The sequence below is a fragment of the Coffea arabica genome, chromosome 4e, assembly GCF_036785885.1.
Source record: "Coffea arabica cultivar ET-39 chromosome 4e, Coffea Arabica ET-39 HiFi, whole genome shotgun sequence".
Taxonomy (NCBI): domain Eukaryota; kingdom Viridiplantae; phylum Streptophyta; class Magnoliopsida; order Gentianales; family Rubiaceae; genus Coffea; species Coffea arabica.
The window spans coordinates 46823100-46842434 of record NC_092317.1 but is presented as its reverse complement, the minus strand read 5'-3'; the positions used below and the strand labels follow the sequence as shown (position 1 = coordinate 46842434).

The window sequence follows — 19335 nt, the reverse complement described above, 5'->3', positions numbered from 1 at the left end:
AAAATAAAAAAATTGTTAGTTTATTTTAAAATAATAAATATAATAATAGTTTTTCTTAAAAAATAATAAAATATTAGAGATATATATATAATTTTATTCTTAAAATAAATAATCAATCCGATTCGCGAGCTAACGAGTTAAGTATCTTTGAGTTTGAACTCGATGTTGACTGAGTTCAAGTCACGTTGGGACTATAGAGGCTCGTGATCCGCTCAATTCGTTTGCGGTCCTAATTCCCCCCCCCCCCCCTCCCACCTCCACCACCACCACCACCACCACCACCACCACTACATTGATTCCTAAAATTGTGACTATACTTTCTTATAATGAATCAACTCCAAAGAGCTCATTACCTATTTGGGAAATATCTGTAAAGTAACAACCAAAGAAATTTACCTCCTTGTCAGGACCAGGAAAACCACTACGATTAAAATTTTTACGGCAGCCTCTCTCATACAAGAAGGAAACAAGAGGACTCCTGGTGAAGGCGAGAACACCGACATTAGACATGACTCATAAATCAATGTTAAGTTTCAACAGGAATGTTCTCATCTTTTGACGAAGCAAGTGGCCACCAAACAGGGACAATGGCGAATGCATCAATAAGGGTTGTTAGTTTCCAAACCAACAAAAGACACTAAAGTGTAGACTGCAAGCATGTTCTAGAAAAGTTCAGCCAGCAACTCGAAGAGATGGTAAACATATGCATACCTAAATAGCTCAGTTCCAGCTGGTTTCAATTCATTGTAATCCTTTGATCCAGCAGTAACTGTAAGATCTTTTTTTTTTTTTTGTCAAACAGTAACTGTAAGATCAAGATAGATATTTTTGCTTGAATATGTCTTGTTACACGCCCAACATTTAAAACCAGATCTATAAATTGCAGGCCTGCAAATATTCAGCTTTTGAAAGTTATCATTGCGTAAAACGGATAATGTGTCCAAAGCATTAGTATAAAAGAGGCATTGGATCGTACACGTTAAATCCTAAAGGACCTTTTCTAACTAATGGATCATCGCAAATTGGGCAGGCAAACAAGTCAATTTCTCAACCCTCCTTTGATTCAATTTGTGCTCCCTAAAAATTCTGAACGCAACAAAATCATTCATAGTCTGCATTGCAGCAACAAAAAAATTCTGCTTCTTCCACGTTGAATCATCGTACAAATAAAAATAATAATTTTCCACATTTAAATAGTACAGTTGTTGAAACACGAGTGAGTGATTCATAAAGCAAAAACAAGACCGTGATTGAGTAGCATAATTTTCCAAGAATAAAGTTGGGTACTAGGAATGGGACCATGACTAAGTGTTGAATAAACTCAAGATCACTTTTTTTTTTGGTTTCCTATTTCAAAATAATTTGCGGACAAGATATCCTTATGAAAGTTACCAATCGTCAAAATAACGGGCATCAAATTTCAATAGCTACTAAAGCTTCCAAGACACGGCAAATCAAACAACATATATGTAAATAATAATTCTAAGTATTTGTTAGGCAAGGAAGGACAAGAAATATTTACTGGTTCAAGAGCAACAGCAGAGGTGGCCGGGAAGGATCATTTGTGGAAACTGTTGAGAGGAGAAGAGCCGGAGAGGAGGACGAGACAAAGAACGAGTATAAGAAAAAAAAGGGCATTTCTGATGTAGAGGAAAATGATGATCTTGAACCCCAATCATCCAAGGCGACGAAGCCACGACAGCCATCTCAATCTTCCTGTTCTTCGTCTTCTTCTTTTCAGTATTTTCGTTCTTTTTCTTGTCTTTGCTTAATGGGTTGGGACCGTTGGAGAGCTTTCTTCTTTGTTCTTTCTGCTTCCTTCTCGACGTTTGTTGGTGGCAGCATTATACAGGTACATAGACAAGGCTATATATATGGGGGATTTCAAGACGGAGAGGAGGAGAGGATGGAAATTTTTGTGATAATTTTGTTGCATTATTCTTTCGTGGGATTTCTTGATTTTGCGTGGACAGACGAGGAAGGAAGGAAAGTAACTAACTAGTTCTGATGCCTTTTTGCTGCGTCATAATTTCAACCACTATAGGAATTTTTTTTTTAAGTCTTTTTCATCTTTAAATACGGTAGTTTGAAGCAGAGAAACTCCATTCTGGAATCTGGAGTACAGAATTAAAAAATGAGGAAAAAAACTCGTGTTCATGTCATCTATATATTTTTTATTTTAATAGATAAAAGTTCGGATAGATTCGACTTCAATCATCACTACGGATCAAAACATACTCTCAAAGAGTTCTTATAAATCGCCATCATAGAGTCATCTATACATTTTTTATTTTAATAGATAAAAGTTTAGTAATTACTACGGATAAAGACATACTCTCACATAGTTCTCACAAATCGCTACCAATATAGTTTTCATGTTATCAGCGGGATTTAAAAATGATCTTTTATGAGAAAGTGGTTCATTCTTACTAACGAAGCCAACCAGTGTTTGCGTCGTATATGTATTAGTCCATGCGACAGTATCTTATACTTCCGAACTAGTAGGTTATTAGAGTAATCTAATTATAAGATGATCTTTTTAGTTAAAAAGAAAAAAAAAAACACACACACAAACACACACTCGAGCCTTTAGAACAGTGGCTTGTCAATTAGTCGTGCAGCAGGCAGTGATGATGGATTTTGCACACAAGGTTTGGTTTCTACCGATAAGTGATAACTCATCTATCTATTCAAGGTGCAAAAATCAAGAACAAGAGACAAAAAGCTGAAGTTAAAGAGTTCAGTTACAAAATGAACGTCCCCTGAATTAACTGAAAGTCCCTGGATGAAGCAAAAGCAGAAATTGGGAGTTAGGATTTAGGAGGTAGCTCCTCTTGTGTAACCAAATGTTAAGAGATCCAAGCAAAAAGGCACTTGGTAGAATATACAGAAACCAACTCAGAACTCCTGGTTTCGGATCCACAGGTTAGGAGAAAATCACATTCACTTTGCTAGACAGGGCTTGCCCCATTAGTTGTTTGTATATCTCCTGGCGCTCCTCAGGGTAAATCTCATAATCTGGATGTTCTGTCCATGTGAAATCTGCAGAATAAGTACTGTATGATGAGCGGATGCACAGCCGCTCCAGCTCTGAAGCACTTCGTAGCAAAAAAGAAGCAAATGCAATCTCATTCATCGTTCCGCGAAATCCATCAAATTCCATTTCTTTTAGGTGAGCATGATGCCTAGGAGGCCATGCCCCTCCTCTTTTTGCATTACGACCCGGGCATCTGGCCTGCAACCATAAGCAAGAACTCTAATCACATTTTGTTACAGATATTTCAATGCAGTAACTAAAGCAATTATGACATTTAACAGGCAATACTTTGCAAGAAACCTATCCAGTTTTGTGCCCTTTCAAATGTAACATGGGCAGTGAAATGCTAGCTATGGACAAGTTTATGAACTGCGTCCAACAGAAACAGGGCACAAAGGCTATGTTGTTCGCTCAGGTTGCCCCTTCAACCGTTTAGTATTACAAAGTCTAGAATGTAGAAAACAAACAGGGTTACAGCTCCTTTCCATATCCAGATAAACAAGGTTATAGCAATTTAAGTCATGACCACTTTGATACGCTGTGATATCTCAAACCCAAAACTAAGAGTTGAACATGCTAAGGCTCTTAAAGTTTAATTACATAATTTTGCCATGACACTCAAGTTCTGTATAACAGCTCCTTCAGAAAGGCCACAACCAGAAAAGCCAAAAACAAGAAATAGTACATTTACCACAGAAACAGTAACAACAGAAAAAGTGGATGGTGCATAAAGCCAAAAGAACTATATCATTCACTAGAAAGTAGAAATACCAATGCCATTGAATCTTAAAGTGACTAGTTGCGAGATTTTGCACGGAAGATCATTGAAGTACAAGAATTGATTTATGCCATCTTCCTTTGCGCCAATTATGAACTATATTTAATTCGTTCGCACATAGGTACTTTGGCAACTAAGAGAATTGGTACTTTGACAGGTATGTTGGTGCAATGTTAAGGTCCACTGGCACCCTCAATTCGATTAAACATGCAAGGAGTCAGAGGAAACTAACTATTGGCAATGTTCACAAAAGGTTATTGAGACTGTTGAACACCTATTCTTCCAATGCAGGATAGCTAAAGAAACATGGCATCTAGCTCCATTACATTGGGATGGAATTGAAGATCAGAGAGGAGACTTTAAGAAGTGGTGGAGCTCACTAACGGAAGCCAGGTGCAGAAGTGAGGGTATGGAACACATAGCCTTAACAGCTAATATCCTGTGACAGATTTGGAAAGCAAGAAATGACAGAATGTTCAACAATGTGCAGCAACATCCATTGAAGATAGTACAGAAAGCACAGAATGAATGGATGTAATCCAAAGAAGCTAAGGATCAAGAGAAAAGGATAAGCATGCTGGAAACACCAAGAGCAGGTGAACTACAGGTACAGAGGAAGGAGGGTCCCGACACCATTCATCTATCTATTGCAATACAGCAGAGGATGGGAGGCTGGGACATGGGAATTGGAATAGTAGCAGAGGATGATAACAAACAAATTCTTGCTCAGTGGGCACTCAAAGAAGCTACTGATGGTAACAAACTCAGGAACCAAGCAGTGGCTGTTAAATTAGCTTTATGTAAGGCAAGAGGCAAGGAATGGAAGAAGATTCCGATCAAAATTAAGCAGAAACAGTTGCTGAAAATAATCGAAACCAGTAACTCCAAAGACATGGCAATGCACTCTCACTTGGAGGACATCAGAAATTTGTGCTCAATGTTTACAGAATGCTGATTCATTTTGTCCACTAACTTAACGGAGGAAAGGGTTGATATAGTTAGTATGCATGCATTAAGCATTTCTTTTGATGAAGAGCGGCTACACTCTTAGTGCCAAGATGCACTTGTAAAGTCTATTTGGGCCTTTGCTCAACAATTGTATAGTTTACAACATATCAATGAAATTATCTAACGTTTCTGAAAAAAAAAGGCTATTAACCAAGAATAAATAGATAAATAAATACCCCCAATCTGCCAAAGAAGAAAAAGATGCAAAAAGCTCACCAAGAGACGAAATTGCTCTAGCAACGGACAGGCATCCAAAATAGGGGTGAGATTAAGTAGATCAACTTTAGAGTTGGTCATCCAGTTATTAGAGTCGAACATTATCAACAAGTATAGTATCCTGAGGTTGCTGAACATATCCATCTTGAGAGGTATGCACTGTAGCTGAATCAACAGAAACAAAAAGCATAATTATCAGAACCAGAAAACGGAAATATGTGGCAGCAAAACAATGGACATGGTGACCTTACAAACCTCATCCGTTTTAGTCTGGAAAAGTAACTGTTTTAGCTGAGTACAATCTTTTGCAACTTCACTGAACAAATGAGGCACTGTACCACTACCGTTGCAGCTGAGACTCAAGTTTTCCAGTTCGGGAACGAAACGAAGTGAATGTTTTATCACTTCATCAGTATAACAATAGAAAAAGGTGAGATTTCCAGCACTGATATCTATTTCTTTCACGCCATGGCATGATTCAATGAACAAAAACTTCAACCGGAGATGTACACCAATAATATCCATCCTAAAAGGAAGTTTACAATGCGAAACTCTCAACCCCTGGAGGTTCGGACAAGAAGAAAAAATGCTTGGCAATTGTCCATCATCCAAGGGGACCATACACAGAGTCAGAAACTGAAGGGATTTGAATTGGCCTTTAAAACTTGGTCGTAGGACGCAGGCGAATAAATGCAAGTTTTTCAATGAAGCTGCTTCAAAGAGAAGCTCAAAAGGGAAGGGAAAATGTTTGACCAAGCTACCGTTGCCATTTTTATCAACATGAATAGGGGAGCAGAACTTGATCAAAAGTTCTTCTACGCCTAATGCAGCAATAGACTGCATCCATCTACTGATAACATTGGCAAATTCTTTCCCCAAACAACATGTTAGAATGAAATAAGGTACATGTTGACCTGAATAAAGACGTAAAGATTGATCAACTGCTTTCAAGAACCTACCCTTATGTTTAAAGCTGTAGTTACCATGATCTTCAATCTCTCCAAACATCTTACAGCAATCAAAGTTTAGTTTAGACATAAGTTTGCAAATATCTTTCCATCTTTTCGACAAAATTCTTGTCCTAACAGCTTCTATCAAGTCTAAACGCAAGAGTATATCTGACAGAAGATGATCAGGCAGTTGACTGATTCTATCCTCGTAACTGAAACCAGAAGCAACCTAATTAAAAAACAAGCAGAATACAAAGGATATGTCAAAAAGAAAAGAAAGTCAACATTATATTACTTCCACTAGATGAAAGAGTAAACACTGTAAAGAGAATACACTTCCATAGTAACTTAGCATGACTTACGGTAGCATTACAGGAAAAATCATCAGGCAGTTGATTGATTCTATCCTTGTTTTATAAACCATGAGTAACCTAAACAGAAACCAAGCAAAATAAAAAGCAAATTAACTCACTAATAGCCTTACTTCCACTAGATGAAAGAGTTAACATGGTAAATAGAACGCACTTCCATAACAACTTAACATGTCATACTATAGCATAATACAAGAAATCATGTGCCCCAGAAAACAAAGACAAGAAAACATGATAAAAGTTTGATTAGCCATTTTGGGCGCAATATTCACAAGTTAGGATTGTTTTGCGCCCCGTACAAGAAGGCATAGGTTTGCTCATTATGAAGACTACATATTAGCCTTTACTCACAAAGATTGATTTCTAAAAACTACTTGGTGGGAACCACACACCATATGAAAAAAGTTGACACATTCACGAGCTTCTTCATTTTATTTTATTTTATTTTTTTGGGTGGTCAATCTTGGTTGGGCCTGTACACTGTATAAAACAATTTGTACATCACTATCACCAGCGGTATCATTGTTACCTACTGAGTATCACATTGAGAGTGAAAACAACCAAAAGGGGTAGAAACGGTTGCTCCTAGGGGTTATGGGTCAAAATGGCCAAACTTTGAATTTTAAAAAGTCTATAGTTCAAATAAAATTATGTACATAGTTTTTAATGTCATGTATGACTGCACAAAACAATACCACAATTTGAACAAGCAACGCCACAATTTGTTAAATAATGTTTAAACTGTTTCTAACTGTTACATTGGCAATGGCTCTCACCCCCTTTGCCAACCATAGCCAGCAGCATCACTCATGCATAATAGAAAATGTCTAATGTTGGTTATGGACATTCCAATTATATATAAAAAATATATTTCCAGAGTATCTAAAATACCTTGAGAGGAAAATCTTTTCTATGCTTGTCCAAAAAAGCAATTGTTTTTCCCCGTAGAACTTGAGAACACTTGATTGCCACTCCTATGGCAACTCCACACCCTGCCAGGGCCAGTATAGGCAGAGCAACGCGCCCTGACCACCACCACAAATTATAAATATTACTCCTACAACAAAAAAAAAGGAGGAAAGAATAGAAAAACCGCAAAAGGAGGAGGGAATTACCGTCCAAATTCTTGAGAATCGCCGGCATATGTAAATTTGTCGCGTAGTTTAAGGAAAAACGGTGCTGAATAAAGGAAGAAAAGAAGATGGTGACCGGGTGGCGATGGAGACTTGAGAGAAGAAAATTGCCGCCCAAGCAATCGAGTTTATATACTTATGGATCCAAGAAAATTGCCATCTTTTATTATTATTATTTTTGGTAATTTTTTGTTGAGTTAAGGTTGTGTTTGGATTGCATTTTTCATGATTTTTCATGAAAAAATTATTGTAGCGATTTGATGTATGTAAGGAAAAAAGGTAATAGGAAAATGTGATCACGGAAAACGACGTAATTTTCTGACGAAAAACGGCAATCCAAAAGCCCAGCTAAAATTTTTGATGCGCGAGCTAATAATTCACAACTAGTGTATTTCCTTTTGTCTCAAGGAGGGCTTGACGCCCATTATATAGCTGGTTACAATTTCAAATTTTCCTGCATTATGGATTTTTTAAAAAAATTTTTCCTTTTTGGGTGGTCTAAATATAATTCTTTATCCTTTTTTCCCTTTCTTTTTCCCACATTGTTATCAGTAAAGGCATTTAGTATTCGCTACACACATTAGTTCAAAGCACGTACATTTGTTATATGTTTGACATACGGGTTAGGGTTGCAAGTGAATCGAGCCACTCGCTATCCGAGTTCGACTCGAGTTCGGTCAACATCAAATTTGAGTAAAAGTCGAGCTGACCAAATTAAATTCGAGTTCGAACTCCAAATAAAAAATACTAAACTCGTTAACTCGCAAGTCGACTCAAACTCGATTATATATATATATATATACACACACACACACATATATTATTTTTTATTTTAATAATAAAATTACATATATATTCTTAATATTTTATTATTTATTACGAAAAATTATTATTTTATTTATTTTTTAAAAATAATTTTTTATTTTTATTTTTTAAAACTCGAGTTCAAACTTCATAAATCTAAATTAAGACTTAACTTATTGATTCAACTTGTTAGCACCTCTAATATGAATATTTGTCATACATTTGAAAAACATGTACATTTATCATGCGTTCAAAATACGAATATTATCGTATATACGTTTGAATCTCACTATTGATGTTTAAAGAAAGAAGACTTCGACTGCTACTACCTATTTTAGAAAAAATTCCACTTTTGATGTTTAAAAAGAAAAGAATAAAAAAAAACTTTGACTCCTCGTCCCACTACCGGTATCTGAAAAAGAGAAGTTTTGACGTTCATTGATTTGTATGCTGTTGAGAGAAAAGAATATGACATGACAATAATCCGATCAGATCAATTTACAGCCATAAATTTTCCTCAAAAACTATATGTATCATGCGATCAACTCAAAGGAAACGCAGGTTGTTGGATTCTCTAGAAGTTACAATGTAGAGGAGCCACAGAAACTGATTGCACAATTCCAAGAATCAAATGGAATCATGCGTTACACAAAATTGAGACTCCTTCGCAACAAGAACTCAGCTGAAACATGAATCATTTCCTATAAAATTCAGAAGGCCATGATCATTATATGCAGTAAGAAACACCTACTTATACATGGTTCAAGCAAGTACTTGTCCATTTGAGAAAGTCCCCAGGCTATCATTATTATCATGTTGTACCCTCCCACTTATCTCCAAGCACAAACCATTATTCAGGCATTTGTTCAAATTCTCTTTAACGGATTTCCTAGGCCCTGGATCCACAAAAACAGGTTGAATTTTAAGAGTAGGGTTTGGTTTGATGCGGGCCGATTCTCTCTCCTCTGATGGCCGTAGAAGAAGTCTGTTTTGCAACTCTTCAGAGGCTTCATCTTCGTTCATCAGCACCTGGAGAAAGTATAGCAGGAACAAAAAGCATAGCCACAAAGCGAACAAAACCAGCAACTTATATAGAGATCCGAAAGTAAGTAGAAGTAATTTGACAATAGCACAACGAAGATGCCCATAAGATGGTACTGTCACATTGTAAGTTGGATCAAGGGAAGATTTTCATGGCATCCAATGATGCTTGTGAAATAAGTCACATTATAATCTAAAGTGCAATAATGTTTCAATGATTTCCCTTGCTGGAAGGAACTGTAGAACTGAAAGAAGATGTAAAAGTTGACAGTACTAACCTTCCGACCAACCAGATCAAACGTCATAATGACTTTATTACGCTGGGCACGTTCAGCCTCCTCTATCTCTTCTCTTTTCTTCCTCAACAGTTCTTTCTCCTGTATGGGGAAATAGGGAAAAAAGAAAAAATTAGAGAAAGCTCAGCAACAAATAGACAGATACAAGCTAAACTATACTTACCTCCTGTGACAGCCAGCTATTCCCCTCAATCTCATAATAGTCACTTTGGTCATCTATAACTGTTGTACGTGCAGCAGCGTTTCGGTCATACTCAACAAGCCTCTTTGCATAAGCTTCAGCAGCTGCCTCAGCCTCTGAGAGGGGAACTGCACCTTCATGCAGACCAGCATAGGAGCTTCCTTCCCTCAGCACAAGGGCACCACAAAAGTTGCATGGTCCCTCACCTTCTTGTTCACAAACTATTTTCCCACAAGATAAACAATTGCTGATGAGCCTGTGCTGACGAGCTTGGCAAGAACATGGCTTCCCTTTCTGATACACAATTGATCCTTTTGAAGCCTCAGCCAGGGATACAACCTTTCCAGACTTTTTCTTCTTAGAATTGCCTGTGGTTCCTTTATTCACATTCTGTGACTCTGATGTCCCAGTTGAGGTTCGATTTTTCCGATTAGATGAGGCTGCAACATCTTTCGATGCTTTCTGTGGTTTTTTAGCTCCAATGACCAAGCCATCATTAGTGCGTGGTTTGACATATGCTTGTAAGTTGGAAGTTGAAGTATTTTGAGTAGGCTTATTCACATTCTGTGGCTCAGAATAACCTCTCCGCTGTAAATACTCTCCAATCACATTTTTGCCAGCTTCCTGGCCTATGATATTCTGCACAAGAGAAGAATAACAAACAGTCAGCAGTGACAACAGCAGTGGCACACTTGATTTTGGATTTGCAAGCACGAACATCTCAGACAATTTACACGTGCACAAATTCTCTCAGGGTAGATTGGCACATTGACAACTTAAGTGGGAAGCTAATTAGGACCAACAACGAACCTGAAAGAAATCCAAGAAACACTAACCTAGAATGGCCAGTAGTGGAGGCTTAATTGAATTAAACAGTTAATCGCACGTCTATTTCTTAATAGGTACAGTATCTGTGTGATCACTACTTCAAAAAGGCGTAATAAAATATCATGCTTCAGCAAGCTGTGGGTGCAAATTTCTAAAGTCTTTAAGTTGCATCCAGAAGGCTTTTATTCAAAGTCCAAGTTTCATACAGTGAAACTATATCCTAGTTTACCATAGCATAACTTGACCCCAGAGAATAAAATTATCCAAAAGTCAGATCATAAAATGCACCCGTATTGGGGTTAAGGCCTGAAAGACTAATCAGTGACATCAAAAACTGGTGTTTTGCCTTTTCTTTTCCCAATGTGTGCTACTGAATTCAAGACTAGCATAAACATGTTATCATAAAACGGAATCAGAATGCATGGCATGATTGAACAACCTAACTCTTTTAACCATGCTAACTCAGTAGCACAAAGAACATCCTATGTAGTTAGCGAAGAGAAGTTTTCACCCTAATAGCCAAAATTGTGGTCCTATACCAAACTCCCAAACTGCCAATATCTAACAACAAAAGATTAAAGCTTTGAAGCACCACCAATAACGTATAATTGCATATAAAATCTCCAGGAAAACAACACCCCAAAAAAAATATGAAGCCAACTTCAAAAATCTAAACCAAAAACACAAAAGCAAGAAGACCTCCCCCCTCCCTCCTCCAAAGATGTGACCTTTTTGCATATATAACCAACTAATTTGCAAAGAAAAAAGAAATCCCAGATGATAAAATTCGCATATGAAACTAAATTCGTAGAATTCGTAGAGAGGAGAAGAAAAGAAGCAAAGTACATACATCAAGATACTCTTTAGCATCAAGAGGGGGGGCCATCTCACAATAGGAAACAAGCCCAGATATGATTTCAGCATCCAAATCAAGACCCGTTTCAATCTTCTTGCATAGCTCCAGCAATGCCTTCTCTAGCCACTGCCCTGCCGTTTCCATTCTGATGCTAATACGATACTACTCTATACTACGGCGTATGCTTGCTTTGTTCAATACTCTGCCTCTTTCAGTCTTCCTGCAGTGGAAGGGTAGCACTGTAGCAGTAATTGAAATTGACTCCTTCACAAATTAAAAGGGAAAAAAGAAAAGAAAAGAAACAGGAAAAAGGAAGGTCGTAATCCGGTAATCCGCACGCAAGAAGGATTTCGGATTGCCCGCGCTGGGTGGTCTGCTGGTGGAAGGGCGCCCCTTGGTTGAGCTCCACCTGGGTTCGATCCCGCGCAGCCACCCAGCTGTTAATTTCTTCAGCATCGGTCGGGCCCGCTCTGTTGGGGCGCTGTGGGACTAGTCGGGTGTAGACCCGGATACCCCAGTAATGACAAAAAAAAAAAAAAAAAAAAAAAGAAGGATTTCGGATTAGCCAACAATTCGTGTGTTAAAATAAATAAAAAAAAAAGGAGTGGAACATGAAGGTGTAATAATGCTACAAAAGAAAAAAAAAAGGAAAATGCTTTTCCACAATTTTTGTGTGTGTTATGTTGAGAATAATTGGAAAGGAAAGAGAATTAGTTTGTCAATATAATTATTAAATATTTTTGTATTTTTTTGAGGCTATTTGAGCTCCTTACTTTACTTTAGGAATCATTCTGGTTTTTGAATAATTTTTTTTTATTTTCATGTCTAAGTAAATTAAATATTTGCTATAGAATAGCTATTAAATTAAGTCTGCACTAATAAAATTCAAATGTTTATTCGTATTGTTATTTTTGAAAAATAAAAGTCTCCCATAACAATAAATCAATCATTGTATGTTAAAATCATAATAAGGAAAATGAGCTTAGTATTAGAGATAAATTCTTCACTAAATTTTGTATACTGATAAAATTTAGCACTCAAAAGCCAAAATTTAATAGAAATCGCTTTAGTTTCAAATATATTAAGAGGTAATTGACATGAGGTAAATTGATAAATTGAGTTTATCTTTCAAAGTCATACTAAGCTGTTTTGGTTACCTATCAATTCATTTTGTACAATCTTCGTATTACATTTTAATTAAAAGTTTTCTACTCTATAATATTGTAAATCCAACAAATGAATAAGAATCTGTAGACTAGTTTTAGAAATATTAAATTAACTAAAGTATCACAAAACAAAATACTATATTATAAGGTGAATAATTTTAGTCAATTTGTTGTAATATTTGTAATTAAGTCGAAACTCAAATTAATGTCTATTAAGGAAATTAGAGAAAAATAGAAAACAAAAAAAAATGGAGTAGCTCATGTGGGGGGAAAAAAATAAAAAAGGGAGACAGGTGTTGACTGCTGACTTGCCACTGGCCTGCCGTTTGTAGTTTAAACCAATAGACCTCTATGCACGGTACAAAATCCTCATCTGTACAACCCCCTAATTCAAAGCCCTAGTTCTTCCCCTTTGTTTCTTCAATTAGTTCTGGTTCCTCCTTCCTCCAGCATAATCGAGCTATTCGAGTAATGTTACTTTCTCTCAAGTCTCAGGTAATTTCATATCAGTCTTGATATGTGGTGCATTATAAATTAAAAAATTGTTCTTTTGTTGTTTTATCCAAGGTTGCAATATGCTAAAGTTGCAAACTTTATGACATGAGGGTTATCAAGAAGTACGAAACAAGATCAAACAGATCAAATTTGAGATGGGTTTTCATGGAAAAGTTGATTAGTGTTAGTTTAGTTTGGGAAGACTAATGAGTTCTTCTATACTTCCTAAACATGTAGTGGCTGTTGTAAGGCATCAAAAAGACCCCTTGAGGGCACTGGAGATGTTCAATTCTGTGAGAAAAGAAGATGGTTTTAAGCATAATTTGGTAACTTATAAATGCATCATTGAAAAGCTTGGTAATCATGGAAAATTTGAGGCCATGGAAGGTGTGATGGCAGATATGAGAGCGAATGTCGATAACCATCTAATGGAAGGGGCTTATGTTAGTGCCATTAGAAATTATGGTAAAAAGGGGTTGATCCAAGAGGCTGTTAATGTGTTTGAGAGGATGGATTTTTACAACTGTGAGCCCTCGGTTCTGTCGTATAATGCCATTATGAATATCTTGGTTGAGTATGGGTATTTTAATCAGGCCCATAAAGTGTATATGCGAATGAGAGATACAGGGGTTGAACCTGATGTTTATACGTTTACGATTAGGATGAAGTCGTTTTGTAGGACAAATAGGCCTGAAGTGGCTTTAAGGCTTCTAAGAAATATGCCTGGACAAGGTTGTTATGTTAATGCTGTTTCTTACTGTACTGTAATTGGTGGATTTTACGAATCAAGTTATCAGTTTGAGGCAAATGAATTGTTTGATGAGATGCTTCAGCTTGGAATTATTCCCAATGTTGAAACATTTAATAAGCTCATGCACATACTTTGTAAGAAGGGGGATATTCGACATAGTGAAAGGCTTCTCAATAAGGTGCTCAAGAGGGGTGTATCTCCCAATCTTTTTACGGTTAATATTGTTATTCAAGGCCTTTGTAAAAGGGGCTTGCTTGATGAGGCTGAGAGAAAGTTGGATAGTGTGACAAGAGAAGGTTTAGCTCCTGATGTTGTTACATTCAACACCCTTATCTCTGGCTTGTGTAAGAACTCAAAGGTTTTGAAAGCTGAGTCCTATTTGCATAAAATGGTGAATACTGGGTTTGAGCCTGATATTTTCACCTACAATACTCTCATTGATGGATTTTGCAAAATGGGCATGGTACCAAAAGCTGACAAAATTCTCAAAGATGCAGTTCATAAAGGATTCATGCCTGATGAGTTTACTTACTGCTCTCTCATTTATGGACTATGTGGTGATGGTGACACCGACAGGGCCATTGCTGTATTTGATGAAGCCAGGCGAAAAGTTATAAAGCCCAGTATAATTCTGTACAATACATTAATCAAAGGGTTGTCTCAACAGGGGATGATTCTGGAAGCGTTGCATCTTATGAATGAAATTCCAGAGAAAGGCTGCAAGCCTGATATATGGACTTATAATTTGATTATAAATGGGTTGTGCAAAATGGGATGTGTATCGGACGCCACGAATATCATGAATGATGCAATCTCCAAAGGGTTTCTTCCTGACATTTTTACCTTCAACACTATTATAGATGGTTACTGCAAACAGTTAAAGATGGCTGATGCACTTGAGATTGTAAATACCATGTGGGAGCATTGCGTTACTCCTGATGTAATCACTTACAACACGCTGTTGGATTGCCTCTGTAAAACTTCAAGTCCCGACAATGTGATGGAATTATTCAAGTCAATGAAGGAGAAGGGTTGTGTTGCTAACATTATCACATTCAACATTGTTATTGAAAGCTTGTGCAAGTCTAGAAATCTCACTGGAGCTTTGGAAATGCTTCAAGAAATGGAAAACGCTGGTGTGTGTCCTGATGTTGTGAGTTTTGGGACGTTACTTAATGGATTCTGTGAAGATGGGGACTTGGATGGAGCCTATGAGCTGTTCAGGAGAATGATAGAGCAATATAGTATATCCCATACAACTGCAACATACAATATTGTTATAAATGCATTCTGCAAGAATTTAAATATGGGCATGGCTGAAAAGCTATTCCGAGAGATGAGTGACAGAGACTGCCACCCAGATAACTTCACTTATCAGTGTATGATAGATGGTTTTTGCAAAATTGATGACACTGATTCTGGATTTTCTCTTCTCCATGAGGAGGTCAAGAGTGGATTCATTCCAGCAGTTAAAACCTTTGGACGAGTTTTAAATTGTCTGTGCTTGAAGCATAGACTTCGGGAAGCAGTTGATGTTATCTTCCTAATGGTACAAAAAGGTGTTGTTCCTGATATTGTGAACACAATTTTTGAGGCCGATAAAAAGTTTGTAGCAGCTCCTAAGATTGTTGTAGAAGACTTATTGAAGAAGGGCCATATTACTTACTATGCATATGAACTCTTGTATGATGCAATTAGAGATAAGAAGCTTTTGAAGAGAAAGCTACCGAGTAAAAGTTCAAATGGTTCCAGAGACAACTTTTCTAAATCATTTGATGGGCTTTTTGATCAGAAGGAAGCAGTGCAGATATGAGGCACCCAATTCAGAGACTGTAGCTATCTCCAACAGTGATATGGGATGCTTAGTTCTACTGCCATCCGGTCGAAGTGACAATCAGACAATGGTAGCCTAATTTTATGAATATTGTTTTTACTTCCATCCTTTTTCTGCTGCATGATGGGCTCTGGTTCATGTTTCAGGGTGATTCAAGCACATGGTGCAAAGTCATCCAACTGAGAGATTATCTGCTCCTTTAGAATGGATAATAGGTAATAGCTCAGTCTCATAGGTTTATTTTCTAATTATTCATTTGGATGACTGCTGGCTATGATGCCAGTTGAAATCTTGCCACAGCATTGAATAAAACTGGACCTGTGAATCTTGACTGTGTTAGGTTAGTTCCCCATTGATGGCAGTACCTCTAAAACGGCACTCAATGATAATAATTATAATAAAAGGGATTAAAACACATGGAGGAGTAGCTTAGGCATCTGCTGCTTAAGTTTGATTTATGTAAACTGAAATGAAGAAAAGATACATTTAGTGGAGTTCTTGATTTTCTCTTTTACTCTCTCTGTGAGAGATTATCTGCTCCTTTAGCATGGATAATAGGTAATAGCTGTCTTATAGGTTTGTTTTCTAATTATTCATTTGGATGACTGCTGGCTATGATGCCAGTTGAAATCTTGCCACAGCATTGAATAAAAGTGGACCTGTGAATCTTTACTGTCTTAGATTAGTTCCCCATTGATGGTAGTACCTCTAAAATGGCACTCATTGATAATAATTATCATAAAAGAGAGTAAAATACATGGAGGAGTGGCTTAAGCATCTGCTGCTTAAGTTTAATTTATTTAAACAGAAAATGAAGAAAAGATACATTTAGTGGAGTTCTTGATTGAGTTTTTTCTCTGTTACTCCCTTTGTCTTGCTGAATTGTCATGTTTTCCTTTGTGCCCTGTCCCAAAATTTACGTGACTTACCAAATTTAGCAACAATTTTCTTGCTTTTTTTCCATTTAACCTCTTGTGGACTGGTAACAGTGACATTACGTCATTGTTGTGGGCCCTCTCCATGTCATTCACACCAATAACAAGTTGTTAGATACGCACGCATGACATTACAAAATTATATGAAGTTAATCAGCATAATAAAACATAGATATATGCTTTGTTCTTGCTGATGGATATTGTGATGACAAATATGTGATGTTGGCCTGATGTCTGTTTCCCAACTTCACCACTAGAGAAGCATTTTAATCTATTTCATATTCAAATTCAGATGTTGAAGGACAAAAGTGGAAATGAAGCAAATTAAACGCCTTGTGTGCAACTGCTGAAAAGAAAAGCACAAGTCCCTGAAGACGACAATGTTTATGGGACAGAGGTAGTATGGTTTTTTACTTGGAAGTGGTGAGAAGCAAGCTAACAAAGAGTCTATTAAAGCTTTTGCATTGTTGAGAATTTGTTTTTTTATGGAGTTTAAGTTTCATGCTTTCAGTCACTGCATTACCTCTTTCATAAAGTTCAAGTTTTGTATTGTGTGTATTCCTCATTGTTAAACTTGAGTCGTACAACCATTAGAAAATAATTGAAGTTATCAATATGGTGCTCAATTTTATATTGAGAGAGGAGGTTACTGCCATCAAATAAGCCCTGTACTGTACATCTCTGCCATTTATTAACAATGGAAAGTTGAAAGTTCTAAAATGTTGTCTCTCTGTCTCTCTCACTCTCTCTCAGTTTGGAAAGGAACTGTTTGTGAGGCTAGTTTTAGGGGTGGAGAGCACTATCTTGGATTCCGTCATCTCTATATATAAGCAGTAAACTTTATCGGGAATGTAACTATCTGCGGTTTAAATACGACTTTTTATTATGAATACAGGCAGATAGTACTCCTAGCCCAGGAGGAGCATACACTTTTTTCCAGTTGTTACTGAGGAATTGAGTGATTAATACTCTGTATCTTTATTAAGAAGCATCAATTTGAGGACCTTTTGCAATGATTGCAGAATACTACTTAGACTTGTACTTTGATAAGAGAGTACATTTTTTGCCACTGACACTGAGGAGATGAATAATTGGCACTTTTAAGAGATCTATTACAAACATGAATTTTAGGGAAAACGGCTTGATGATCAATACATGCATGCTATGGTTTTGAAGCAGGGGACAACGGATTCTCAGCTGTTATATTAACTTTTCGATATACACGTGTTCACCAAATGTTATTGTCCTGCAGATCAATGTTGCAGATGAGAGCACACAGACATAATTGCATGGATACCTGCATGGCCATTAGCAAAGCATATCAGATGATTGCTATTGATGGTTTATGAGATCTTATTGAAATGTTCGACACAATTTCTGGGGATTCCTTGTGCATACCATTATGCACTCGTCTCTTTGCAGGTACTCATAAAGAAGCATGCCTCTTGTATATAAATGCATTTATACGTGAGTTGCTATTTGCCATGCATCTTGTCCTTTGAGATCTTTTTGCAATTGGAATTTTGACTTGAATGGTTACCTGTCCATTGATGATTTTTGCTTGCATGGTTGCTGGTATTCATGTTTCAAGACTCTTAGAAAAATGGTAACTCTTACAGGAACTTGGAGGCAGATGAGTGCTTTTCGGTACTGGATCAAGTGAGCTGGCATGTAGATTTTGATTGATACTTTAGCATGTAGTTGTCAATGCTTGTAACTTTGTATACTACTCGTACGGTATAAGAAGAGAAGCAGAAACTTGAGTGGGTTGAGGAATGAATCATATCGATCTAGCTTTTGGTGCATCAAGGAAACAGAGGTAGTATTCACAATTGGAGCTGAATGCTGGTTGAGGTTGTAATTGATGCCTGAAGCCATGCTTTCACTAATTACCTAAATACACACCAAGTATGGAGATTTGATCGAGCGGAATCATGCTTCAAATAGTTTATCCATGGATGCAGCTTATCAAATTGGGCAAGCCTGGAAAACTGTGGTCCCAGATGGTAGCTTATGCGTAGCTGTACCACTTGTGATTGGTAACAGCTGAAATCCAGAAGAACAAATCATCCACATGTACTCAGTCATCAGTAGTTACTGAAAAAAGAAATGTACAACAACATTGTCCTATGGTGTTTGGAACCAGATAGGCTGCACAGGTACTTAAACATATTCTGGAGCTTTAAATTGTTTTGCTTTCCTAAAAATGTAATAACTCGAACAATGGTAGACTAGACACAGCTTTGATGACCTTAAAAGAACAGAAGCCATCTTGCTTTATTGGCTTGAATATGCAGTTGACTGGATGAAGTTGTCGAGAAAATATTCTTATTGCATGACTCATTTGTAGAGAACAACCATCTTTGTCCTTGTTCTGGCATCAAACTAAACACAATTCTTTTTGCATACCTGAGTTTGGTAATATTCCTTAAGATTTTTCTTACTTTCTCCCATCAGTATGATGTTTTTCTTGCTTTTCCTTGTCAGTGTTCTTCGGTTTGTTCACAGCAAATGTAATCCCTATAGCAAGGGCAAGCTCTGAATTGACATGGAAAGAATCAAGCCTAATTACCTCTTTCACATTGACAACTGACTTAACGTAATAATACACATAGTTCAATTAGAAAGAAAGATAAGTTTTGGTCAATTAATTGA

General features: G+C 37.0%; 3 protein-coding genes across 11 annotated transcripts; 1 reads left to right on the top strand and 2 right to left on the bottom strand.

Moving 5' to 3' along the window:
* Window positions 1–2667: 2667 nt before the first annotated feature.
* On the bottom strand, window positions 2668–7605 carry LOC113742163 (probable FBD-associated F-box protein At1g32375). Of its 2 annotated transcripts, none has more exons than XM_027269910.2 (5): window positions 7476–7605; window positions 7252–7385; window positions 5295–6218; window positions 5040–5204; window positions 2668–3235 (listed from the first exon to the last, which is right to left on the bottom strand). In XM_027269910.2, the coding sequence occupies exons 1-5, from the start codon at window positions 7501–7503 to the stop codon at window positions 2927–2929; spliced, it is 1560 nt and encodes a 519-aa protein (XP_027125711.1). In that variant the 5' UTR covers window positions 7504–7605; the 3' UTR covers window positions 2668–2926. The 2 variants fall into 2 exon arrangements, with proteins under 2 accessions (XP_027125711.1, XP_027125713.1); XM_027269912.2 differs by lacking the exon at window positions 7476–7605 and adding an exon at window positions 6352–6420 and having other exon boundaries at window positions 7252–7386.
* Window positions 7606–8808: 1203 nt separating this feature from the next.
* Window positions 8809–11865, bottom strand: LOC113742166 (uncharacterized). Its single transcript, XM_027269914.2, has 4 exons — window positions 11494–11865; window positions 9798–10454; window positions 9617–9715; window positions 8809–9326 (listed from the first exon to the last, which is right to left on the bottom strand). The coding sequence occupies exons 1-4, from the start codon at window positions 11641–11643 to the stop codon at window positions 9060–9062; spliced, it is 1173 nt and encodes a 390-aa protein (XP_027125715.1). The 5' UTR covers window positions 11644–11865; the 3' UTR covers window positions 8809–9059.
* Window positions 11866–12994: 1129 nt separating this feature from the next.
* Window positions 12995–19037, top strand: LOC113742162 (uncharacterized). 8 transcript variants are annotated; one of them, XM_027269905.2, is made up of 5 exons: window positions 12995–13133; window positions 13233–15960; window positions 16973–17103; window positions 17933–18102; window positions 18300–19037. In XM_027269905.2, exon 2 carries the CDS (start codon window positions 13367–13369, stop codon window positions 15722–15724), a length of 2358 nt encoding a protein of 785 aa, XP_027125706.1. In that variant the 5' UTR covers window positions 12995–13133; window positions 13233–13366; the 3' UTR covers window positions 15725–15960; window positions 16973–17103; window positions 17933–18102; window positions 18300–19037. The 8 variants fall into 8 exon arrangements, with proteins under 8 accessions (XP_027125706.1, XP_027125707.1, XP_027125710.1 ...); XM_027269906.2 differs by having other exon boundaries at window positions 13005–15815; window positions 15892–15960; XM_027269909.2 differs by having other exon boundaries at window positions 13005–15815; window positions 16973–17077.
* The last annotated feature ends 298 nt before the right edge of the window (window positions 19038–19335 follow it).